This window comes from Sesamum indicum, linkage group LG9 (genome assembly GCF_026168435.1).
Source record: "Sesamum indicum cultivar Baizhima isolate 11 linkage group LG9, ASM2616843v1, whole genome shotgun sequence".
Lineage (NCBI taxonomy): Eukaryota > Viridiplantae > Streptophyta > Magnoliopsida > Lamiales > Pedaliaceae > Sesamum > Sesamum indicum.
Window position 1 is genome coordinate 7,983,706 of NC_142665.1, and position 22,571 is coordinate 8,006,276.

General features: G+C 35.1%; 4 protein-coding genes across 4 annotated transcripts; 3 read left to right on the forward strand and 1 right to left on the reverse strand.

Moving 5' to 3' along the window:
• Positions 1-8,643: 8,643 nt before the first annotated feature.
• Positions 8,644-11,162, forward strand: LOC105171081 (IRK-interacting protein). The gene is made up of 2 exons (XM_011092094.3): positions 8,644-8,981; positions 9,533-11,162. Exons 1-2 carry the CDS (start codon positions 8,760-8,762, stop codon positions 11,069-11,071), a joined length of 1,761 nt encoding a protein of 586 aa, XP_011090396.1. The 5' UTR covers positions 8,644-8,759; the 3' UTR covers positions 11,072-11,162.
• Positions 11,163-12,763: 1,601 nt separating this feature from the next.
• Positions 12,764-16,468, forward strand: LOC105171083 (lysine-specific demethylase JMJ30-like). The gene is made up of 6 exons (XM_011092096.3): positions 12,764-13,385; positions 14,202-14,411; positions 14,716-14,850; positions 14,953-15,096; positions 15,230-15,322; positions 16,103-16,468. The coding sequence occupies exons 1-6, from the start codon at positions 12,924-12,926 to the stop codon at positions 16,289-16,291; spliced, it is 1,233 nt and encodes a 410-aa protein (XP_011090398.1). The 5' UTR covers positions 12,764-12,923; the 3' UTR covers positions 16,292-16,468.
• Positions 16,469-16,623: 155 nt separating this feature from the next.
• LOC105171082 (UDP-glycosyltransferase 92A1) lies at positions 16,624-21,097 on the forward strand. The gene is made up of 2 exons (XM_011092095.3): positions 16,624-18,293; positions 18,813-21,097. Exon 1 carries the CDS (start codon positions 16,736-16,738, stop codon positions 18,287-18,289), a length of 1,554 nt encoding a protein of 517 aa, XP_011090397.2. The 5' UTR covers positions 16,624-16,735; the 3' UTR covers positions 18,290-18,293; positions 18,813-21,097.
• On the reverse strand, positions 18,626-19,787 carry LOC105171084 (UDP-glycosyltransferase 92A1). Its single transcript, XM_011092097.3, has 2 exons — positions 19,243-19,787; positions 18,626-19,131 (listed from the first exon to the last, which is right to left on the reverse strand). Exons 1-2 carry the CDS (start codon positions 19,441-19,443, stop codon positions 18,763-18,765), a joined length of 570 nt encoding a protein of 189 aa, XP_011090399.1. The 5' UTR covers positions 19,444-19,787; the 3' UTR covers positions 18,626-18,762.
• Positions 21,098-22,571: the final 1,474 nt, after the last annotated feature.

Genomic DNA, 22,571 nt, shown 5'->3' on the forward strand with positions numbered 1-22,571 from the left:
GCCCTTACTTTCATTGAGCGATTGCAGTTCATTAGAACTCGTCGTAAATTTTTATGTTTAAGAATAATAATTAACCATAATAAAATATCATATAATATTTGGTTGGATATTATTTAATGCAGCCAAACAAGAAAAGCAATAAGTAAATGTTGGACATAGGTTGATAGGAGAGTAAAATTAAGGGTTAAATTACCACAATAATGTTTGGTTTCAATTTTGCTTCGTCTTTGAGATGGGCCAAAATATGGACAATATTTGTCTTGATTTGTTTTGAAAGTTTTGGTGATGTTTTGAAATAGTGCCTCATTTGTTTTTTATCAAAATAAGTCTACACTAATTATATGCCCTACAACTAAAAAAATTATATACATACTCATATATATATATATATAAATATATATAAAAGAGACATGATTTGACAATGAACAGTAGTTTTTGTCTCCTACTAAACAACATGAAACATAACATACTTATTTTATATTATCTTCAAAAATAAATCCAAACATACACACTATCTCTAACACATACTTATTTATCTTTGTTTTTCTCTCTCTATCTCCACAAAACATGTCAAAACAAGTTAAAAATGAAACCAAACATAGTGCACGTGTTTTTCTGAGATTTGTCATGATGATAAATACTCTCATATTGTTTGAAAATTTATAAATATCCTTCTAAAGTTATAAAGGGTATTTATTATGATTATTTATAATTATTTTAAATTTTAAGAGAACTAATTCTAAAATTAAACTGGAGATGTGAAATTTGAGGTAGAAGCAGTGATGAAATAAAGTAATGAGAAATCTAGGAGTTTCTTGAAGTAAAAGCGAAGTTTTTTTTATTTTTTATTTTTTATGAACTAAGAGCGATGAACTATTATTAATTTAAATACATCGATTACAATTACAATAATTCATGTCAACATCATTATCTAACAAAGCTATTACAAGAATCATATCCTGCTCAACAACACCTACTATTACAACATACAACAACTCCTACTATGCAGTAAACAACATTCCACGCACACGACGGGGTTTGAACCCATGATCTGTAAGATTATGAGGCTTCAATTTCGCCAATTGAACTAGATCTTTGTAATCAATGTTAATTACCTTCAAATGGTCGCCGGCATTCTTGGGCTGTTGAAAAATAGTGGCCCATGACCTAATTTGGGAAGACCCAGCCCACACACCCAATCCCACACACTTTGGATGGCTAAGCCCATTCCACTGCCCTGGCCCATTAGTGTGTTGATTCCGCCCACTCTCTCCACCCGGCTCACTTGACTCAACTCGATTATCTTATTTTTTATCACCACCCTTTTTGCAGAAACCCTAAACCTATTTATCATTTTCTCATCTCTTCGTCTCTCCCTCCTTCTCTTCTTTGGTGACTTTCTGAGGATGAGAACAGAACAAGAAATCTTCTTCTTCTCTTGCTCCAATTAAAAGTTCTTTGTGAACTTTGTTCCTTAGTGAAAAGTCTTGAGTTGAGTTTATGTGACTGAGATTTGATAGTTGTTTGAGTGACTGAGGCTTGGTGGCATATTTTAGATGTAAAAACAACAAGTGTAGTAATTGCCGACTTTGATGGCTGTGGGCAACTTCTATCGAATTTAGCCCCTGAGCCGTTTATCTCTTTTTTGTTCTTATCTTTCATTTACTGTATTATTAGATCTATAAATATCTCATTATATTTCTATAACTATTAGTTTATAACATAAGGATTTGTATAATCTATTATTCTCTGTATTTATTGGTTTTCACCCAACATGGACCAATATATCAATAACATTGAAGTAACAAAGCAATGGGAGGATATACAAGTGTCCTGTCCCCCATGTAGTCATCTTTCTTGCCTCTCATATACTTGCTCTTTCTCAGTAATCCTCAAGTGTCAGAATTCGGTACCAAATTGCAGTCAATTGGAATTCAATATTCTTTTTTATAATAATGAAAGAACCCTACAAAGCATTAAGTTTACTTAAACCCATTTTAAAAATACAAAATTATATATATTTATATATATATATATATTTAAGAATATGTAAATTACAAAAGTATTTTTATAAGGTTTGGACAGAAAAAATTGAAATCAGCCAAAATTTAGATGAACTTTTAATTTTACCCATAATTTCATTTTTTTATAATTTATTAAAAAAGATACCCTAATAATATTTTTATACTTGTAAATGAATAAATATAATATATACTAATACAAATGGCGCAATCAAATGTGGTGCATAATTAATTTAGATTCAAAATAATAATCATTATTTTAGTAAATATATATTAATTAAATAATAAATACTAATTAAAAACTATAAGAAAGTTATGAAAAATTATTGAAAAAATTAGAGAATAAAAAGAGATGCAGAAGTTAAGAATAGAGAAAATAAAAGGTTGAGAGAGATAGAAAGAGAGAGAAAATAGAAATTAATAAAATAATTAAAAATTTGAAAAATCGAATAATTGAAGACACCAAAAGGATGCTCTTCAATTATATAAAAGTATAAATATATATAAACTCAAAAAAAATATAATTATAATAAAATATTATTCATGTGTTATTGTCATTTGACACAAAGTAATCGTTGAGAAAAGAAAAAACTAACCATATTATTAATGATTTATACGAAGTACTGAATGGGACGTAAAATTATAAGTTTACGTAGATTTTTTACCGATATCAGTATTTTTCATTTAAATCCAAACAAAAGGGGTTAACACATAAAATTTTCAGAGGGGATGCACGTATGATTTCAAAAGTTTTATTTAATTTTTTTTGGATAGAAATGTAATTTCTTATTTTTAGAAGTGGTCTATATGTAATTAATTTCACCAAAAAAATAACAACTCGAAAACAAGAAGACAGTGGATCAACATAACAATCCTTTCTAAGAGCAGGAATTCCTTACCATTACAAAATTCTCTACAGCTGCGAAATATTCGATTTGAGTTATAACTACTAATTAAAAATTTAGCTTGTAGTCAGACTACGATTCAATATACAATCTTTTTTTGCTTATTTTAATAACAAAAAATAAAAAACAAATAATAGTAATTAATACCACAACATATATATATATACACAGAGACAATGAAAACCATTCCTCATAACTACTAGCAACATTTATTTTCACTTACTTATTTTATTAGTTGATATATAGGATAGGTAGGTTCCGAGTAGTTCCTACGTAGGGTTTTGTGAACAATTATTCACTTACACAAAATTATTGGATGCAATTGCAAGTTAGCCTTATTACACCATCCCTTGCTTAATCAATTCTTCCCTACCTATACGTACCAAACACACCTTACCTCTATTGCATCCTACTTTTGCTGTAACATTAATTATACTCTCTCTTAATTTCCAACTTATCAAATTATTGCAACATTGGACAGGTTAAAAAAAGCCTTATAAATTGCCGGAAATCTTGCCCACGGACCCGAGGAAAGATAAAACCAAAAGGGCCATACACGTGGATGTAACGTCTTTTTTTTATTAATGTGGGAAGATGTAAAAGGGTAATTTGGTAAAAAAAATTATTTGATATAAAATAAGTCGATTGGGGTAACTATGAAGTTCCATTCAGTTTTCTCTAGTATCAGTAAATTCGATGAATTTTGACTAATGAAAGCATCTACATAGAGGTATCAGAATGTAATTTTTCAAATCATAATGGATTTATGTGTAATTGTATCAAATTTAAAAAAAGACAGTGCAATTATCTCTAGAAACAACTATTAAAAAAAAAAGAATGATAAGGGGAAACCACTTTTATGCATGTGGAGGTTGACAAACTGTGGCTGCTTTTTGAGGGAGTGGTTAATTAAGAGATTAAAGAAAAGTCGTGCTTTGCCAAAAGAGTAGTTAATTAATTATATACGCCATCAAATCTCTTGATTATACTTTGAACATTCTATAATCCTACCTGGAATTCCATATCACCATTATTTAAGACACCCCATCACTCTATATTGATCTGCTCCTTTATTTCTGACTATTACATGTTGTAGTTCTGTAAGTAAAATCAAAATATTAACTATAGTTAAAAATTATGATAAATATTTTATCTGTAGTTAAAATTATGATAGATTTTTCTTAGTTGTTTGGTTGATTAAACTGAAATAGAAAATATTGATATATTGTGATTTTTTTAAAGGGTTAATTATATGTAAACCCGCTGTAAAAACGTGAAATTATACTTTCTCTCAAATAATTTTAAAATTACACTTGCACTGCTTTAAAAATTCATCATTTACACCTAACTTCTTTTTATTAGAGTTTGGACAGAAAATACCGACTCAGTAAAATAAACATATGTTTAATTTTAACCCTCATTCAATATTTTTCTGTAATATTTTTATACTTGAAGGGGGTAAATATAATATACATAAAGTCCAAATGGTATAATCGTGATAAAATATTTCTCCCAGATTATAGTCATCGGATGGAAAGTAACTATGGATAAATGAAAAAACTAGTCACCTTTTGGTGTTTTTAATTCTTATATATGGAGTGAGGCTAACACCATTGTTGTATCTATTTATTGAAAATATCTTGTTCAAGTACGTCATACAGTGTTCAAGAAATATATACCACAATGATGTTCACCCCACCCATATATATATATAGGAAGTAAAAAGAATGCAAAAAAATTGACTAACTTTTCGATTTATAAACGACTACTTTTTATTCGATGACTTTAATATTTTATTTCAGTTGATAAAATTGAAAATTTATAATTATTTTATTGGCGGCATCATTTTTCACCAATCTAAAACGGAAGGGATTTAGATGTAAATGATGACTTTTATAAGCGGTATAAGTATAATATTGATTTTTTTTTGATAAAATTATGATTTTATATTTTCATATGCCGTTTAAATAAAATACAATAGTCATTTACAATATATGGAATAACTTTTTTTTTTTTTGTTTGCCGTTAACATTTTTACTATCTACACCCAAACTTTTAAGTTCAATCGCGAAGATAGCAAGTACTTAAACATCCAGCACAAATACTGATAGCTCCCTATTGACGGACCAAATTGCCCTCAAGGCCCTCTTATTTTCCATCATTAATTATTGGGTTAAATATACTTTGGATCCCTGAATTATGTATAAAGTATATTTATACCCCTGAACTATAAAAAGTAACAAAATGACCCCTCATGATATATACTATTTTTTTATGATGAAAGTACCCTTGTAATTTACACCTTTAAAATATTTATATTACGTACAATCACTCTCCTAAATATAATTTGAATTAAATAATAAAATTTTATTTAAAATAAATACTACGCAAAAAATTTATAATTTTTATATTGAGTATAGAATCTGTAAAAACTCCATAAATTTATAATTCTTATATTTTTTACACAACTGGTAAAAAATTTACATAATTTTTTCCTGTGTTGTTATATATATTGAACTTTTTTTAAAAAAAAATAAATTATCAATACAAATTTATAATATTACATGGAATATACTGTAAAATATGCAAATCTACAATATAACTAATATATAATAGTCTGTATTTTTTTAAGTAATGATATGATATAGTTTTATTATTTGGTCACGTAATTGAATAAACATTTATAAGTTATATAACATATTTTTTCTTTAATATTATATGCATTATGTATTGACACATATTTACATGTACTTTCTAACATAATTTATTTACTTTGTAAAATATATTTGCATATATTGAGCTTATAAATATTTTTTGTGGGAACATAATTTATAAAAAAAATATAAATTATAAATATTATTTTAAAATAAAATATGAGTAAAATTTTAAATCACTAAAAATAGTTCAGGTGAGATGTTTTAATTAAACATATTTTAGATAGTAGAGTAAAAAAGTATAGGGGTAAGTGAGAAGTGCATTTCGTCTTATCAATGCCGAATTATTCTGTCATGGAGGTTTTTGTTACCTTTCATCTTTTAGGAGTGTAAATGAGATAAAATGCATAGTTCACGGTTGCGAAGTATATTTACCTTAATTATTTCCACTTAAGACATTATGAGAGTTATGTCAAATCATATTTCCACTTAGACAACAACAATTAAAGGCGGTTATTAATCATTAATTTCTCCCATGTATCATATATATTAGGATAAATTGCAGTATCATAATAAATACTGTTCTACAATGAAATCTCACAATGAATATATTTATAATTTTTTAAATAATAAATGACTATTTGTAATTATAACAAATTTCAAAATAATCCCTCATAATTTATCCTGAGTATTAACACGCTCACCGTATTTCATTACTGATTATTCAATTTTGTTATTGTTGTAAGGTAAATTACAAGTATAATAATATCATTAGACACTATGATTTCACGGTGACTTTTTGTACAACAAAAGAGGATTAGTCTATATTATTGTGTCTCATTATAGGTCTAGACATAACCATGAAACAACTTGGTACACTGTTTTGCCATCTCTCATTAAGACTCTACCTACACCGGATAATACTTGTACTTAGTACCTAGTACAAAAACATAGTATGAATGGTCCTTTTCTTTTCCACTCATCCACCCACATACCCTGGGGTTCAACCCAAAACCATTGGGTATAGCTTCTGTCTTTGTGGTTGGAATAAGTTGTAGAGAAAAAAAAATTACAAGTTAAGTAATAGTAAAAATCGAAAGTGTTTGAAAACAAAAGTTAAAAGTGAAAAAAGAAAAAAAAAAAAGTTGACGCTGTGGTATTTGAAAAATAATAACTTAATATTTATAATTTTATCAATAATTGTAAAAGATGATAGAGAGTTGTTTATAACTTTTGAATTAAATCAACATTTTATTTTAATTAGATTAAAAACAGAATCCGTAGAACAAAAATATCCTTTTCATCTTTTTTCTTGGCAGTAAGCTGATAATTGCTTATTTTAAGCATTTGTAAACATCCCCTGAAAAGATAACCTGGCATCTAAATCAATGAGTTGTCTTTAGAGAACATATGAGGCAATCGTGAATATTTTCTTTAATATAAATTTTTATGGGAGCCGGTTATCTTATTATTTATTTTAATTTATTGGAAATGTATATATATTTTAATTTCATAACAATACAATCATGATTTTATTAGACAAAAATAATCATGGCAACATATGGCACAAGAATTTTGGGCTCAAACATGTAGTAATGGTGGCACATATGCAATGATGAGAATAGATGAATAATAGACTGAATATATGTACCAAAAAGAGAAAAGTAATAATAATACAATGAATATAGCACTTGTGAATGTGCATGCACATAATAATATATAATTATTGTCAAAAAGAAAAAAAAGAAGGCAATTGATGTCTTGCATATTGTTCAATCAAATTATACTTTTGCTATAGACAAAAAAATAAATTCAAAATTTTTTGGATAAAATTACATGATAATTGATTATAACGTTGTAATAAATATAAAGGTAAATTACAACGAACTTTTTTTAGATTTGGCATAATTATGAATACCCCATTGTTGTTTGAAACCCCTGATATTTGATGAAATTATGTAATCCTTGAAAGGAGGTACGAAATTGTGAACTTTGCCCTTACTGTATTTTTTATATTTTTTTAAAAATTAAAATTATAAAAAAATCGAACGGGATGGATGAATTTTTTTAAAATTATAAAAAAATTGTCCAGTTAGTCCATAAAAAATATTTTTTTAAAAATAAATAAAATTATAATTTCTAATTTATAAGGGCATTTTGGTTAGTTCATCATAAAATGAATAAAAACCTTACATATTGAGCTAATTGTTAGACGATCGTTAAAATCGGGAGGGTATTGATAATTTTTCAAATAATGAGGAGGTATTTATAATTATACCAAATTTAATGTGAGGTTGTTGTAATTTATCCAAAATAGAATAAAGAGTAATGCAATTTGCTGAAATTTTAAAAGTAAGTTTGGAACTCATTTATTTTATCAAATAAATTTATAAAAATTCCACTATTTTATTTATTTAGTTATTCTTTCTGGATACGTGTTGTATCAAGTGAACTTATAAGTTTTCAAATGTATTATAATTTTTCTAGGAAAACACTGTAATTTAAAAATTACACACGACGAATTAAAAAGTATAATTGCATTAACTGAGAATTGAAAATGATATGCGTGTCATACACACGTTGATATGACATCAAAGTAAGATAAAATGCAGAAATTTTTTTAATCAACTCAGGTTTGGCCGTACCAAACTTACAGAATTAAAGTCTGTAATACACTTGTCATGTGATTAGTTATTATTTTTTTTTTTATCTGAACTTATATCACGGATGCCAAATTACTTGTGAATCAAGAAAAAGAGAAGGGTAATGTGGTAAATACACAATTTTACAATGATCACGCTCTTCAGGCTTCAGCAAAGAGTAAAAACTGGGCGAACACAGTCTTTCCCACTCCGCTCCTTTAGGTTCACATGCACTACTCCTTCCATTTTTACTCTTCCAGAACCAAGACAAAAACCTCTCTCTCCGTCTGTCTCTCTCTCTCTCTAGTTTCCCTTGGCTCTCCAGAATCCTTCCCTGGATATGATATGATCAACTTGTCTGTACAAACCAAATCCAACCGTTGGATTTCTTGAACCCCCTCCAATTCCATCCCTTGTGTTGTCTTCTTCCCTGTGAATAAAAGCTAATTCTTGAATGCACAAACAAACACATCCCATATTACATTGTTGCTGGGCTCAACTATATTCATACAACCACATTCTATATATGCTTTATCCATGGCGGATATCTACCAAGAACAGGGTGAGATTGTTGGCAATGGGAATGATATTAGCAGGGAAGATATTCAAGCTGCCATTGCCAAGAAGGCGGAGCTCAGAGCTCTTCACGCTGCTCTAATGCAGGGCAGCAGCCCTTCCAGCCTGAGATTCCCATCTGCCTCCCCTGTTTCTCGCCATTCCCCCCACTTTTCTGCCCAAGATTACCCTGTTTTTACCCCAGTAAGTATCGCTTTTCACCTTTTTTCCTAAGTTGGACTTCTTTTTATCCCTTTCAACCGTATCTTCAGTTCAATCTGTAACTGCAGCCAATGAGTTGTAATTGTGTTGGATGCTCTTTTTCTCACTTTTTAGTGTAATGTAGAAAATTTAAGGTTGCTATGTATGTTCTTGAGCTTTAATTTTTGCATTGGTTGATTTAACCATTCCAGGTAAATGAAGGTTTTTAAGGTTAATTTTGTCAAACTGGGCTCATATTGGCACAGTAATGCAGCTACTTCTTTCTAGATCTATGGAAATTGTAAATTTTTTGTTCTTTATGTCCCACTTTTTTGAAAGTTCCCAGCAGAATAAAAGAAATAAAAAAGAAAAAGGACGGAAATAAATCATAGATATTAGTCCATGGTTCAGGGAGCACAAAGTTACACATTAGTTTAAGCATAAGGTTTTGCTTTTTCAAGCAGATTAGAACATGTTTCTTGATTGGGTAAGAATCCACCTTAATGCAGTTTTCCAATTTGATGAAGCTCATTTAATATCTGAAATATAAACAGAGTTATGATGACGAGCCATTACCAGGGTACCACCAAATTCTGATGGAGAATCGGAACTACGGTGAAAGCTGGGGGGAGCGTGCCTTTGATGGAGGCAACGTTGATGAAACCGTCTTATCAGATTACAGAACGCCGAATGCATCTTCAAGAAAAGGGTTGCCACCTGATTTCATGAACTGTGAGGTCCATGTTTGCCCTGCAGATGATCAAGTTTCTGTTGCAGCTTCTTGTGTGAATAACAGTAATGTGTTTGGGTCATCACCCGGACCTGATTACTTCAGGCGTAGGAGAAATAGCATGGGGGAAATCAGATCAGTATCGTCTTGCAACAAATGCAGGCCTGCGATAATAAGCAGTGAGCCAGACGGCCTTACCAAGAACGGCAGGAAGTCTAACATTGTCGTCCCATTGACAGATTCACACTCTTCTCTTCACTCACATCCAAGAAACAAGGGGTTAAATTTTTCTTGGCTGTTTCCAAGGCTAAAGAAGAAAAACAAGAATGAAAGTTCACCGGTCCGTTTTCAGGCTGAGGAAGTACCACAAATGGTTAAGGACTCAGGGACTGCATCAGTTGAAACGTTGAGGAAAGAGCTAATGGAAGCAAATGAGAGTAGAGATGCAGCCTTGAATGAAGTTGCGGAAATGAGGTCATCGTTGGAGGAGTTCAGTCAGAAACTGGAGTATTTGGAGACTTACTGCGAAGAACTGAAGAAGGCCTTAAAACAAGCCGTGCAGGTAAAGATTTCTCTGCCTGCTGAAAAGCTGGAAAATCCTCCAAGAAGAGGAAAATCAATTGATGGGATTGCAGAAAACTCAATGCCTGTGAGTGAGGAAGTAATGGTTGAGGGCTTCTTGCAAATCGTATCAGAAGCAAGATTATCAGTGAAGCAATTCTGCAAGACTCTACTCGGGCAACTTGATGAAACTGACCATACTCTAGCCGAAACCTTGAACCTGCTGCTTCAACCATACAAGCTGTCCCTAAACTCAAAATATTCCAAAGCAGTTCTATACCATTTGGAGGCCATCATAAACCAGTCACTCTATCAGGACTTTGAGAACTGTGTGTTCCAGAAAAACGGCGCCCAAAAGCTCCTGGACCCTCAACAAGACCGCCAAGCTCGTTTCCAGTCATTTGTCGCGTTGAGAAATCTAAGTTGGAACGAAGTATTGAGAAAAGGGACTAAGTTTTACAGTGAAGAATTTAGCAAGTACTGTGATAAAAAAATGAGTGGAATCATCACAACTTTAGGGTGGACTAGGCCATGGTCTGAGCAGCTCCTCCAGGCCTTTTTTGTGGCTGCAAAGTGCATATGGTTGCTGCATTTGCTCGCATTCTCGTTCAATCAGCCTTTGGGAATTCTGAGAGTCGAGGAGAACATGCTCTTTGAATCCGACTACATGGAGGATATTTTCGCTGACAGGCAAAGATCGCAGGGCCCGAGCCGAGTCAAGATCATGGTAATGCCAGGTTTTTATGTGCTAGATAGAGTACTCAAGTGTAAGGTTCTCTGCAGATATAAATCTGTATCCTAATTCTGAGTAGTTTTCATCTGTTCTCTTTTTTCTTTTATCTCTTTGAAGTGTTCAAATGCTTCATGAATAAACCAATAACTTGTAATTTCTATCTACTCTTGATCACTTATTGCATAAGAAGCTTGTTTAGGTCACACAATCAGAATCTGATCCTTGGCTATGAGAAAGGGTGACTATGCTCAAAAATCCAATGTATTTTCGTCTTACCGTCAGTGGTTGTGATCTAGTGGAAAAAGGGATGTATAGACACTATAATATCATGAGTTCGATTCTACATGGAGATATTTAGTAGGACTAAACGTAGTTTGATAATTATTTGAATTTATTAGGGCAATGATGGGTGTGGGTACAATTGATGTGGTGGGGTTGGTGGGCATGTCAGGTAACAAGATTGGAGAGGGACAATTTAACGACTTAGAGAGAGAGGCCCACCAACGGTAATGGGCTCTCCCTATACGTTCCATTTCACCTAACACATATTCCTCTTTCATGTAAATTATTGGTGTTTTCATATAAAGTCGCATTCTTGTTGCCCGCTCTCGGTTTTGATGAATCATTTAATCATTGATCATTATAATCCCTTAGGATTCCCACGTACTCAAGTACAAGCTATGTTGTACATTTTTAATAATAATATTTTGTTTTATTTTGATTCCAATAATTGAAACACACATCATATTAATTTCGTGCAACAAACTTCCTTATAAAATAATAGGTAAATTATAATAAATTCATTTAAAATGTGACATAATTATGACTACTTTCTTATTATTTTGAAAATTATCAATACCCTTCGTGGTGTTTGATGAAAGTTTAGAATTGTCAATTTTACTCTTGTTGTATCTCTTTTTTTTTTAAAAAAAAAAAGTGGTAAAAAATTCAAACAAGGTGGATGAAAAAACCGTGAAAAAAAAATTATTGACTTAGTATATAAAAAAAATTTAAGAAATAAGTAAAATTATAATTTATATTTCATAAAAGCATTTTAGTCAGTTGACCACAAAAAAAAAAAAGCTAACTAATTAGGCTAGTTGTCGGACGACACGATCAGTTGTTGTATTAATATTTTTTTGAAATAACGATAAAATATTTGTAATCATGTTAAATTTTAATAAAAAAACTTATTATAATTTACCCAAAATAATCAAATGCAAAAATCCCTCTTGAAGGTAAAAAATAGGACAATGCAACATCCGAAACTCATTAAGAAAAGGACAATGCGACTTCTTAATGTGTAGATAACGAGTTATCTTTCTTTCATTCTTTATAAAGTTGGAAAATAAGTTTTTATTTCTTTTAAAAAAAGATTTTGTGTTTATTAATTTCATAGGGGTATGAGCCGTATGGCATAGGCATATTCCTCCGTGACATGTTTCTGGAATATCACCTCTATTTTTTTCATTTATCTTGCATCATATGTGTATTAAAGTATTTTCTAATGCTCCTACCCAAATTCATGTATAAATAAAATATATAAACAATATGATTTAATTTCAGTAGAAGAATGCACCTAAGATAATTGTAAAAATCCAAACTATTATTTTTTTTATATAAATAATATAATTTAAAAAATAATCAATTACGTAATAATTATTACATTATTTACTATGTAATTAATTTTTAATATTTGAAAGAAAAAATTGGGACCGTCAAAATCGGTGATTGACAGAACTACAAGAATAGGGAGACCCTCGATCTTTCCACCTAAGATATTTTCACTTCCCCACTCTTCCTCCCTCCAAAAGCACTAAAGCAGCCAAAATATCTTCCAACTTCCAACACCTTCCCCTCTCCACCTTCTCTCTTCGCGACTAACTGTCGCCGAACCTTCTAGAAACCACCGCCCACCGTAATGTCCACCGCATCCTCCTCTTCATCCGCCTCCTCCCTGGAGACCCCTGTACTCGACTCCCAGCTCTCTACCCTTTTGCAGCGGATAACGGAGGAAGGTGGCTACGCCTTCGTCTCCATGGCCGCTCTAGCGGCGTCGGGAGACACTCGAGGGGCGGAGGCCGCAAAGGATATGGCGTGGGAGCAGCTCCACTCCGGTCCCTGGCACTCGGTGGTGCCCATCTGGCGCGACGCTTATGCAATGGCGTGCCTCCACGTGGCCAAACACCATTACTCCTCCGGTGAATTGGAGCTCGCTCTCAGAGCGCTTGACATGGGACTCATCATGGGCGGATTGGCTCTCAGAGATGATCTGAATTTGTGTGTTGGAAAAGTCACCGCTGCTTTGAGAGGAAAGGAGGTCTGTGAAAATGGCACTGAGCAGCCGAAGGTTGAGTGGTGTAAAGATTTCAACTTGGCGGAGGTGAGGTTTGTTTATCTCTGAGTCTATTTTTGTAGTAGTAGCTTTTGAAAGGCATAAATTGTGAAGCATCAAGTACGACAAATTGATGGAACATATTACATATATACGTATTTTCAACAATATACAAATAAAATTGTAGTCCGGGCTCAGTCGAACCTGAATCAAAGCAAGACACTTGCCTTGTTATTAGTTTACATTTCAGAAAAAGTGACCAATAATAAGTGTACATTTGATTCTGATTGATTTGGTTCGGCCAAACTTGATCGGGTAAGAATTCTACTAGTATCACTACACCAATACAGGGAACATCGAAACAGAGCATGTATATGAAGTAAGTCAACACGCGAAGAAATTACAAAACAACCATTAAAAGAAGTCTGTTTTGGATTTTTGTCATAGTTGTTTGATTTGTAAACTAATGAGGTCACGACGAAAAGCCTGTTGATATGTTCATAGAGTCAAGCTCTCTTTGAGTTCCAATGCTTCATCTCAGTTCGTGAGAAACGGGAAAGTTGCGCTATGATCAATATAAGTTGAATTTACGCAAGAATCAATTCCTTCTAAAATTACTTTAAACAGAAAGCTTTTCAAGAAATTAGTATTGTTATAAAACTTAAAGACATCCTCTGTGGAAGGATGGTGGGACGAAATCACTTTTGCTACCACTTTGCAACTCCCATCTTGTTAGATGGAACAAATATATAAGCTATGGCAAAGACATAAATCACTGATAAAGCCCAAACTTTTATGTTAAAAGCTTAACGTGGTATATTAACAAAGTTCCCTTTCTTTTTCATCTTGGATTTTAACATACAGATGCTAAGGTTGTTACCTGTGAGGTCACTTTCTTGTCATACAGTGGGGAGAAAGTCGGGTCTGTCACTGGAAGGATTCTTGCAGGAACATTTGCTTTGTGGTTCTCCAGTCATAATTAGTGATTGCATGACTCATTGGCCAGCCAAGGATAGGTGGAATGACATTAATTACCTGAAAAAGGTTGCAGGTTTACGCACAGTTCCGGTTAAGGTACATTCCGTCATTGTCTTGATTGTCTTTGGAATCTACTTGTGGTTTTATCTTTTGTTGCATGTACATGGAACATCCATGTTTAATCCTATAAGTGAACAAAATTTGACGTTGACTCTTGATCAATTTGTCATCATCATTAAATCATGTTCTGTATCTCTTCAAAATATAGGAGAGACGAGGGCAGGGATTGCTGTGAGAGTCATCCAACATCAGCTTTTTTCCCCTTTTGTTTCTCTCTTCCTCTGGTAATTTTCTTCTATGTGTTTGTGTTGGGATGTGCATTGTGAAAAATACCATGCAGGTCGGGAGAAACTATTTGCGAGCAGAGTGTAACCAAGAGTTGATCACATTTTCTGAGTTTCTTGAGAGAATTCAATTCAATGGCTGCTCCTCGAGAGACATGACTTTTTTAGCTCAGCACCAACTGTTTGATCAGGTATGCAAATTGATTTTGTAGAACAAGATGCATCTCGTGGTCTATGGGTAGATTTGGATCATCGTCTTGGTAGTCTTTCCCACTGATCCTATCTAAATGCAGATACAAGAACTAAAGCAGGATATTGTTACACCTGACTACTGTTTTGCTGGTGGCGGAGAGATCAGATCGCTTAATGCTTGGTTTGGTCCACCTGGGGTAGTAACGCCATTGCATTACGATCCACACTATAACCTACTTGCTCAGGTAAGGAAGACTATACTCTGAAATGCCTGCATAGATATTGCGTCTTGTACTTGTCGTCCATGAGACTTGTGCTTGTTAATGTTTATATTTCCCATCTCTTTTCCTAGAATGATAATTTTGCACTTATAATCAGGTTGTGGGCAAAAAGTATATACGACTCTATCCTGCTTCATTGTCAGAAGAGCTATATCCTCACTCAGAATCCATGCTCAGCAATTTCAGTCAGGTAGTTTGCTTGCTCCTGCTTTACATACACAAAAAAATATGCCACTAATACTATTAGGCGTTCGGGAAGCTTCACTTCCTGACTAATTTAAGTTGATTTTTCCTTCTTCTTGGCTGTATTTGCCTTTGATGCTGTTCCTAACTTTGTCTATGTTCTTCTTGAGTTCTGATATGGATGCAGTTTCATTGATTAACATGAAATTAAATGGAATATTCTCAAATCAACATTCAAGAGTTTCATCTTCAGGGGAAAAAAAAAACAAGAAGATCTGGTTTGCATTTATCTACGTAATCACACTCTTGTCCAGACCTTTGTCTGATTGGAACAAGCAAATAATTGATCATAATACACAACATAGAGCTGATGGCAATAATTGATGAATCAGCATATGCATGATTGTGAAAGTGAAATGAACCTTGAGGACCCCTTCATGCATGGCAAGCTGCCAAAGTACTTCAAGGAAATGGGGACCAAGTACATGCAAAAAGACGCAGCATCACCTTGAGTGGCGTGGGCCTGCTCTACTTGGTGCTGCATGTAATGCACAGAACTTACTCCATTTTCAGGAAAATAGGCATGTGTCAATTTCTGCTGCACACAATGCACCAACCACTGGATGCAACATTCACAAGCCCAAATTTGCATTACGCGCCTTGAGTTGGTTTGGATTTTTGGATACCACATTCTCCTTGAAAAAATTACTACCTGTGCTTCTTGTTTATTACAAAGTGGATATCTTTTGTTCCCTATATTTATTTGTCTTGTTTATGTCTGTGGAAGGTTGACCTAGATAACATAGATGAGAAAGAGTTTCCTGAAGCGTTGGATCTGGAATTCCTGGACTGCATACTTGAGGAAGGAGAAATGCTGTACATCCCTCCAAATTGGTGGCACTATGTAAGGTCTCTCACCACTAGTTTTTCAGTTAGCTTTTGGTGGAGCCATACAGGAAATCCTCTGGCCCCCTAATTCGCCTCCTCTCTGTTCTTTCTTGTATTGCGAACAGAACCCATGTTTCTATATATGTAGTGAATATTCTAACACGAATTTGCTGCTGTCAAGTTTTCTGAATGAATATTCTAACACGAATTTGCTACTGTCAAGTTTTCTGAATGAACAAAACTGTAGTTTTTGTTTCATAATCTATTATCTGTGTTCGTTCTTCGGTTTAAGTACATATTATTGTCTATTTTGTTCCCCGCATATCATGCCTGGAAGAAGAAGAGTTTCATCTTTCCTTGGACACATAATTCTCCATCAAAGTCGTCTGGCAAATACCATGTCCTTTTCGTTCAACAAATGCATACCAAGAAAGAAAATATCCCTATTTTTGTCCTTCTCAATTATTATGTATTATTCCAATATACAACTACATAATCATTCTGTTGAAAAGTAGTCTTAAACAAACATTTGATGTTTTTAAATCACCTGTCAACTGTATTATCATCATGCATTCGCTCATCTCTGAATTATATTACTCCTACCTCCAATCATTACCCTCTTCCTCCCCTTCACCTGTTGTTCTTCCTCTCAACTAGCATGGAAAACCCACGCCAATACATAGTGCTATTCCCGTTCATGTCGCAAGGCCATTTCATTCCCTTTCTAGCCTTAGCCCAACTCTTAGAGCAAAAGGGCTTCTCCATTGTCTTTGTCAGCACACCTCTCAACGTCAAGAACCTTCAAAAGTCTCTTTCTCCAACCTCCGTCAAATTTGCCGAAATCTCCTACAACGCCGCCGACCACGGCTTCCCTCCCAACGCCGAGAACACCGATTCACTTCCCAATGACCTCATTATCCCCTTCATCAATGCCACTCCTTCTCTTAAACTCCCCTTCCGAACTCTACTCTCCGATCTTATCAGCAGCGGCCAAAAGCCACTATGTGTGGTGTCTGACTTCTTGTTCGGATGGGCTGCTGATGCAGCCCACGAGTTCGGGATATTTCATTTGATTTTCAGTGTTACGGGTGGATTTGGGATGGCTTGTTACTGTTCCATGTGGCTGAATTCACCCCACAGGAACAGTCAGAGTGTTGAGTTTCTGCTGCCTGATTTTCCCGAAGCCGGAAACATTCATATTACCCAAGTGACCCCTGCTATGCTGGTGGCGATGGAGAAAGATCCCTTGACGAATTTCCAGCGGAAAAATGTCCTCTCATGGGCGAATTCAGATGGTCTTCTCCTCAATACTGTTGAAGAGCTGGACAAACTTGGTGTACTGTATTTTCAGCGTAAATTAGGGATTCCGGTTTGGGCAATCGGGCCTCTGTTATTATCAGAAAAGGACAGATCAAGAACCGGTAGATTATCAACAATCAGTACCGAAGATTGCATCCAATGGTTGGACCAAAAAGAGCCAAATTCCGTGATATACATATCTTTTGGCTCACAGAATACAATCCCTGCATCGCAAATGATGAAGCTGGCGAAGGCCCTGGAATCCAGCGGCAGAAATTTCATATGGGTTGTCAGGCCGCCATTTGGATTCGACATAAATGCAGAGTTCCAAGCGGAAGAATGGCTGCCGGAAGGATTTTTGCAGCGGATTCATGAACAAGACAGAGGGTTAATTATCAGCAAATGGGCACCCCAGGTGGAGATTTTGGCTCACAAATCTGTGGCTGCATTTATTAGCCACTGTGGATGGAATTCAGTGCTCGAGACAATGAAGTACGGGGTGCCAGTGATTGCTTGGTCTATAGCAGCTGACCAGCATTACAATGCAAAGTTCTTGGTGGAGAAGGCCGGAATTTGTGTGGAAGTGGCCAGAGGGATTAGCTTTGAAGTCATGTCAGAGGATATTGTAGATAAGATAGAATTTATGATGGGCGAAGGAGAAGGGATGAGAAGAAAAGCGTGTGAGATCAAAGAAACAATCAAAGACGCCATGAGAGATGAGGAGAGTTACAGGGGCTCTTCTGTGAAAAATGTGGAAGAGTTCATTGCTGCTGCTTACACCAAATAATCAGGTATTGAATTATAACATTCCAAAATAGAAAAAAGAAGGGAAAATTTTCTCAGGATGCTATGCTATCGATTTTCATTAAAACAGCAAATATTGGAGGCAAAGATGAAATAATTGAATAATGTGGGTGGAATAACTATATATTGTTTGATTTATAATGATATCTCAATATAATTACACTGAGCTTCATGGGGTTTAGGAATCAGTATCAAACAACTCTTCAAATTACAAATTTCTCTTTGATCTACCAAGCACAATGGATGATGGTGATGTTCGTGTACTTGTTCCTTTATCAATATTTATGCAAAGAGAACCATGTAGACTAGTGTTTCAGGCTTTATTAGCAAGAGCACTTGAAATTTGATTCCATTTCAATGTTTAGAACCAACTACATTTGCAATTTATTGTGAAAATAGCAACCAAATTTCACAATCTTACTCTGTTCTTGCAAGTAATCCTATTTGCTTAGAGACCTACTTGCTTTGGCTAACAGCAGTAACCCTTTCCCTCCCTTGTAGTGCAGCTACGAAGAGACCTTCCATGGTTTTCACAGAGGAACCATTGTAATCTCCATCATCCCTTACGGCATCTCTCATGATCTCTTTAACCTCACAAGCTTTCCTCCTAATTTCTTTTGCTTTCTCGTTTTCACCCATCACCAACTCAATCTTTTCCATAATATCTTTCTCCTTTATCTCGAAACTAGTCCCTCTAGCCACTTCCACGCACACTCCAACCTCCTCGACCAACCACTTTGTATTGTAAAATTGATCAGCGTGCATCGGCCAACCATTTTTCAGTGATTCCAGCACTGAATTCCATCCACAATGGTGTTGTGTTACCTGCAAGAAAAAGAAGGGGAAGACGAAGATAGAGGGGGTTGCCCTAGAAAAAACCAGGGAGAAGGAAAACAAAACTAATTAAAGAAAACATAAAATAAATTGCACGCTAACGGCCTGAGTTGGAAGGTGCTGGAGCTGAGCTCTGCCATGGCTGTGGATGGGTAGTGCGCAGTTGGTGACGACCAAGTGATTTCTTAGCCGTTGGATGAGCTTGAGTAGCGCCCTTCGATTTGCAGTAATTTGTTCCCAGCACGACGTTGCATGACCTGGGATCAATAACCCCCAATTTCTAGAAACGGCATAGGTTTGCATCTGGTCGGTGCCCTTGATCTGACGATTGTCATCTCTCTGAATCTTGCGGCTGCGATCTCTTTTACTAGTTCCGGACAATACTGTAACAAATGCAGACACGGATTTATGCGCCAAAATCTCCACCTGGGGTGCCCATTTCTTGACAATGAATCCCCTTTCTTGATCTTGAACACACTGCAAGAACCCTTCTGGGAACCAGTCTTGTAGCACAAACTCTTTACTTGTGTCAAATCCGAATGGCGGCCTAACAACCCATTTGCAATTCCTGCCACTTGCATTCGGGGGCTTTTGCCAGCTTCTCCATATGTGAAGCCGAGATTGTGTTTTGTGAGCCAAAAGATATGTATATCACGGAATTTGGCCCTTTCTGGTCCAACCACTGGATATATCTCAGGACTAATTGTTGATTGCCTGCCAATTCTTGCCCGGTCTTCTTCTGATAATAATAGAGATCCAATTGACCAAACAGGAATCCTAATTTCCTCTGAAGATACGGTGTTGCAACCTTGTTGAGCTTTTCAACTATATTAAGAAGCAGCCCCCATCTGAATTCCCCAGGAAATTTGTTAAAAGGTCATCTTCCTCTGGTATTTGAGCAGCAGCAAATAGTTGAGTGACATGAAATTTCCCAGTGATGTAGGTCGCTCAAAATCAGGATTTCCGGATCGGGGTCGCTAGGTCGAGCAACCGGGTCGTGATCGCTAACTCCCTCTTTCAAGCTACCTGGTGCGGATCCTGAGAACACAGCAAACGTCAGACTAGCCGAGAGGCCCTCGGCGATGGCCCTCCGATGCTTAAGTCAGAAAGAATGGGATCGAATAATAAGGTAACGGGATCGAATTAGAGCACAAATTGGCGGTAAAAGTAGATAGTTAAAAACGTATTTAAAATACCATAAATGAGGGTATTTATACTGGTACGGCACCCTCTGCGAGCACCACACGTGGCACCAGTGAGGGTGCGCCACGTCACCCTCTGTCGGACCTGCAGCCGCCGCTGCTGCAACTGTGCAGTGGGCCCCACCAGGCTCAGTCATAGGCTCAGTTATAGGTGCAGACATGATTACTGCCTTGGGTGTGGTGATTATGCCCAAAATAGGAGGGGCATTTTGGTAATTATGCAAATTCCCTCATCACCCAGCTTCAGGGAACTCAATACTTTATGGGACTCTGAGTAGAAACAAACCATCCCAAACCCCCCTCAAGTGCTGAAATTGCATGGAAGATCCCAAGCTAATGCGCTACACCAAAAAACATGTCTGAAACTACACCTCCATGTTCTTGGATAAGATTTTAGAGGAGGTTTCTGAAGGGCAGGCAGGGGATGAGAGTTTTCAGAGTCGTGATCAGAGATGTTGAAGGGGATTTCAACAAGCTTAATGTTGTTGGAGGATGGAGGAAGAGATCTGTGGAGTTACTTGATGTTGAGAGGGGTGTGATGGCATAGCCCTTTTGCGCCATGTGTTGAGCTAAGGCTAGAAAGGGAAGGATATGGCCTTGTGCCATGTAAGGAAAGAGCAGACTGTGTTTCCACAGGAATTGGGACAAAACAAACAAGAATTGGTGTATGGATTTTCAGGAGGAGAAGATATTTATCCTGTGTTTCTACACTATAATTCATATTAATAATTGTGTAACTGTTTTATTAATTAATATATAGTGTATCTGTCTGTTTCTCAACTCAAAGTTAGGTGTCTGACGCTAGTTAAGAATAGACCCATATTAGAATGTAGGTGGCAAGGCAACCTTGTTCATCATTCTTCCCAAAAAACACACTAGAAATCAAAAATCAATCAGAAAATGAAAAATGATATTCTCAATAATCGTGCAAAAAATTATTCATGAAAACTATGCTATCATAATGAAATAACTCCACACGTGTCTCCATATATATATACATCGGTAAAATACAATTTATCCCCGTATTATAAAATGTGTGCAAAATACCTTTTTATGAAACGGAAAAAAACACTACAAATCCCTTTAATATTTAAAAAAAATAGCAAAACAACCCTCCATGCCTTGGTGGTTAATAAGTGCTTTTTTTTATAGTTATAGAATGACATTTCTATTTTTATTTATATACAGATCAATTTTATTCTAAAAGTTAGGTACAGTCGTATAAAAAGGCGAGGGTATCATACCATCGGAATTGAGGGCGTGTTTTGTTATATATGAAAATGTTAAGAGATTTTTTCAGTATTTTTTTTTTTAATTTTTTGTGGAAAGGTATTTTTAAACATTTTCTAGGACTGATGGGCCAAATTTGAGATATGTACTTACTGCCCCCAAGTTTTTTCCTCCTTTGCAAAAGCGTTATCAGGAAATCGTTCATTGCTTTGGCCGAAGACTCCTTACTGCATTCATGATCATCACTCGCATTTCCAACTGTCTCCATAACCTTCCACGCTTTTCTCCTCATCACACGCCCTTCATCCTGCTTAGCTTCGGCGCTGACCGCATTAGCCACTCCAACACAAGATTCTATTGAGATTTTTTGTAATGTGATTTTACTGTTTTTAAAGTAAAATTTGTTTTCATTTTGATTTTGTGCGATCTTGATCAACATCATGATCTAAGTTAATTGTTGGTCAAAGAAAAATAATGCGATCTCAATTTTATGATTTAAGATAATGGGTGTTACCAACTTTCAATATGGCTTGGGGTATTTATAGAACCTAAACAAGTTCTACTACCCGACACGTGTCGTCTCCTGGACCCTTCATGCATTGACTAAGCATTGCCTCATCTCTCCAACTGTACGGATCGGTTTATGGGTCGGACTAGAGCAACCCGACCCGGCTATCAACACCCTGACCCAATTCGACTAGCAATCTTATTTGCGACCTTGGGTGAAATGTCCATATTGCCCTTAATAAAAGATTTTTTTTTTGTATTTTGGCAATAAATTCCTCATCATCATATATTATTGTTGGTGGGTAAATAAAAATCACTTATAAAATACAACAAAATCAATCAAGACTTGTCGAACAATAATTTCAGAAACCTTTTTTTTAGGAGTATCCACGGTGCCGACTGGACCAAGGTAGATAATTTTTCAGCCAAACCGAATATTTGCTGTTTTTAAATAATTTAGTCGAAGCTTCAGATAATTATCAAAATTGCACT

Excerpts from the sequence above, each read along its gene's own strand:
- LOC105171081 (XM_011092094.3), top strand. The coding sequence starts at position 8,760 with ATGGCGGATATCTACCAAGAACAGGGTGAGATTGTTGGCAATGGGAAT. Across the intron at positions 8,982-9,532 it reads ATTACCCTGTTTTTACCCCA|AGTTATGATGACGAGCCATT; the intron begins GTAAGTATCGCT and ends AAATATAAACAG.
- LOC105171083 (XM_011092096.3), top strand. The coding sequence starts at position 12,924 with ATGTCCACCGCATCCTCCTCTTCATCCGCCTCCTCCCTGGAGACCCCT. Across the intron at positions 13,386-14,201 it reads AAGATTTCAACTTGGCGGAG|ATGCTAAGGTTGTTACCTGT; the intron begins GTGAGGTTTGTT and ends TTTAACATACAG. Across the intron at positions 15,097-15,229 it reads ACTATAACCTACTTGCTCAG|GTTGTGGGCAAAAAGTATAT; the intron begins GTAAGGAAGACT and ends ACTTATAATCAG.
- LOC105171082 (XM_011092095.3), top strand. The coding sequence starts at position 16,736 with ATGTTTTTAAATCACCTGTCAACTGTATTATCATCATGCATTCGCTCA.
- LOC105171084 (XM_011092097.3), bottom strand. The coding sequence starts at position 19,443 with ATGCAAACCTATGCCGTTTCTAGAAATTGGGGGTTATTGATCCCAGGT. Across the intron at positions 19,132-19,242 it reads AGCACCTTCCAACTCAGGCC|GTAACACAACACCATTGTGG; the intron begins GTTAGCGTGCAA and ends TTTTTCTTGCAG.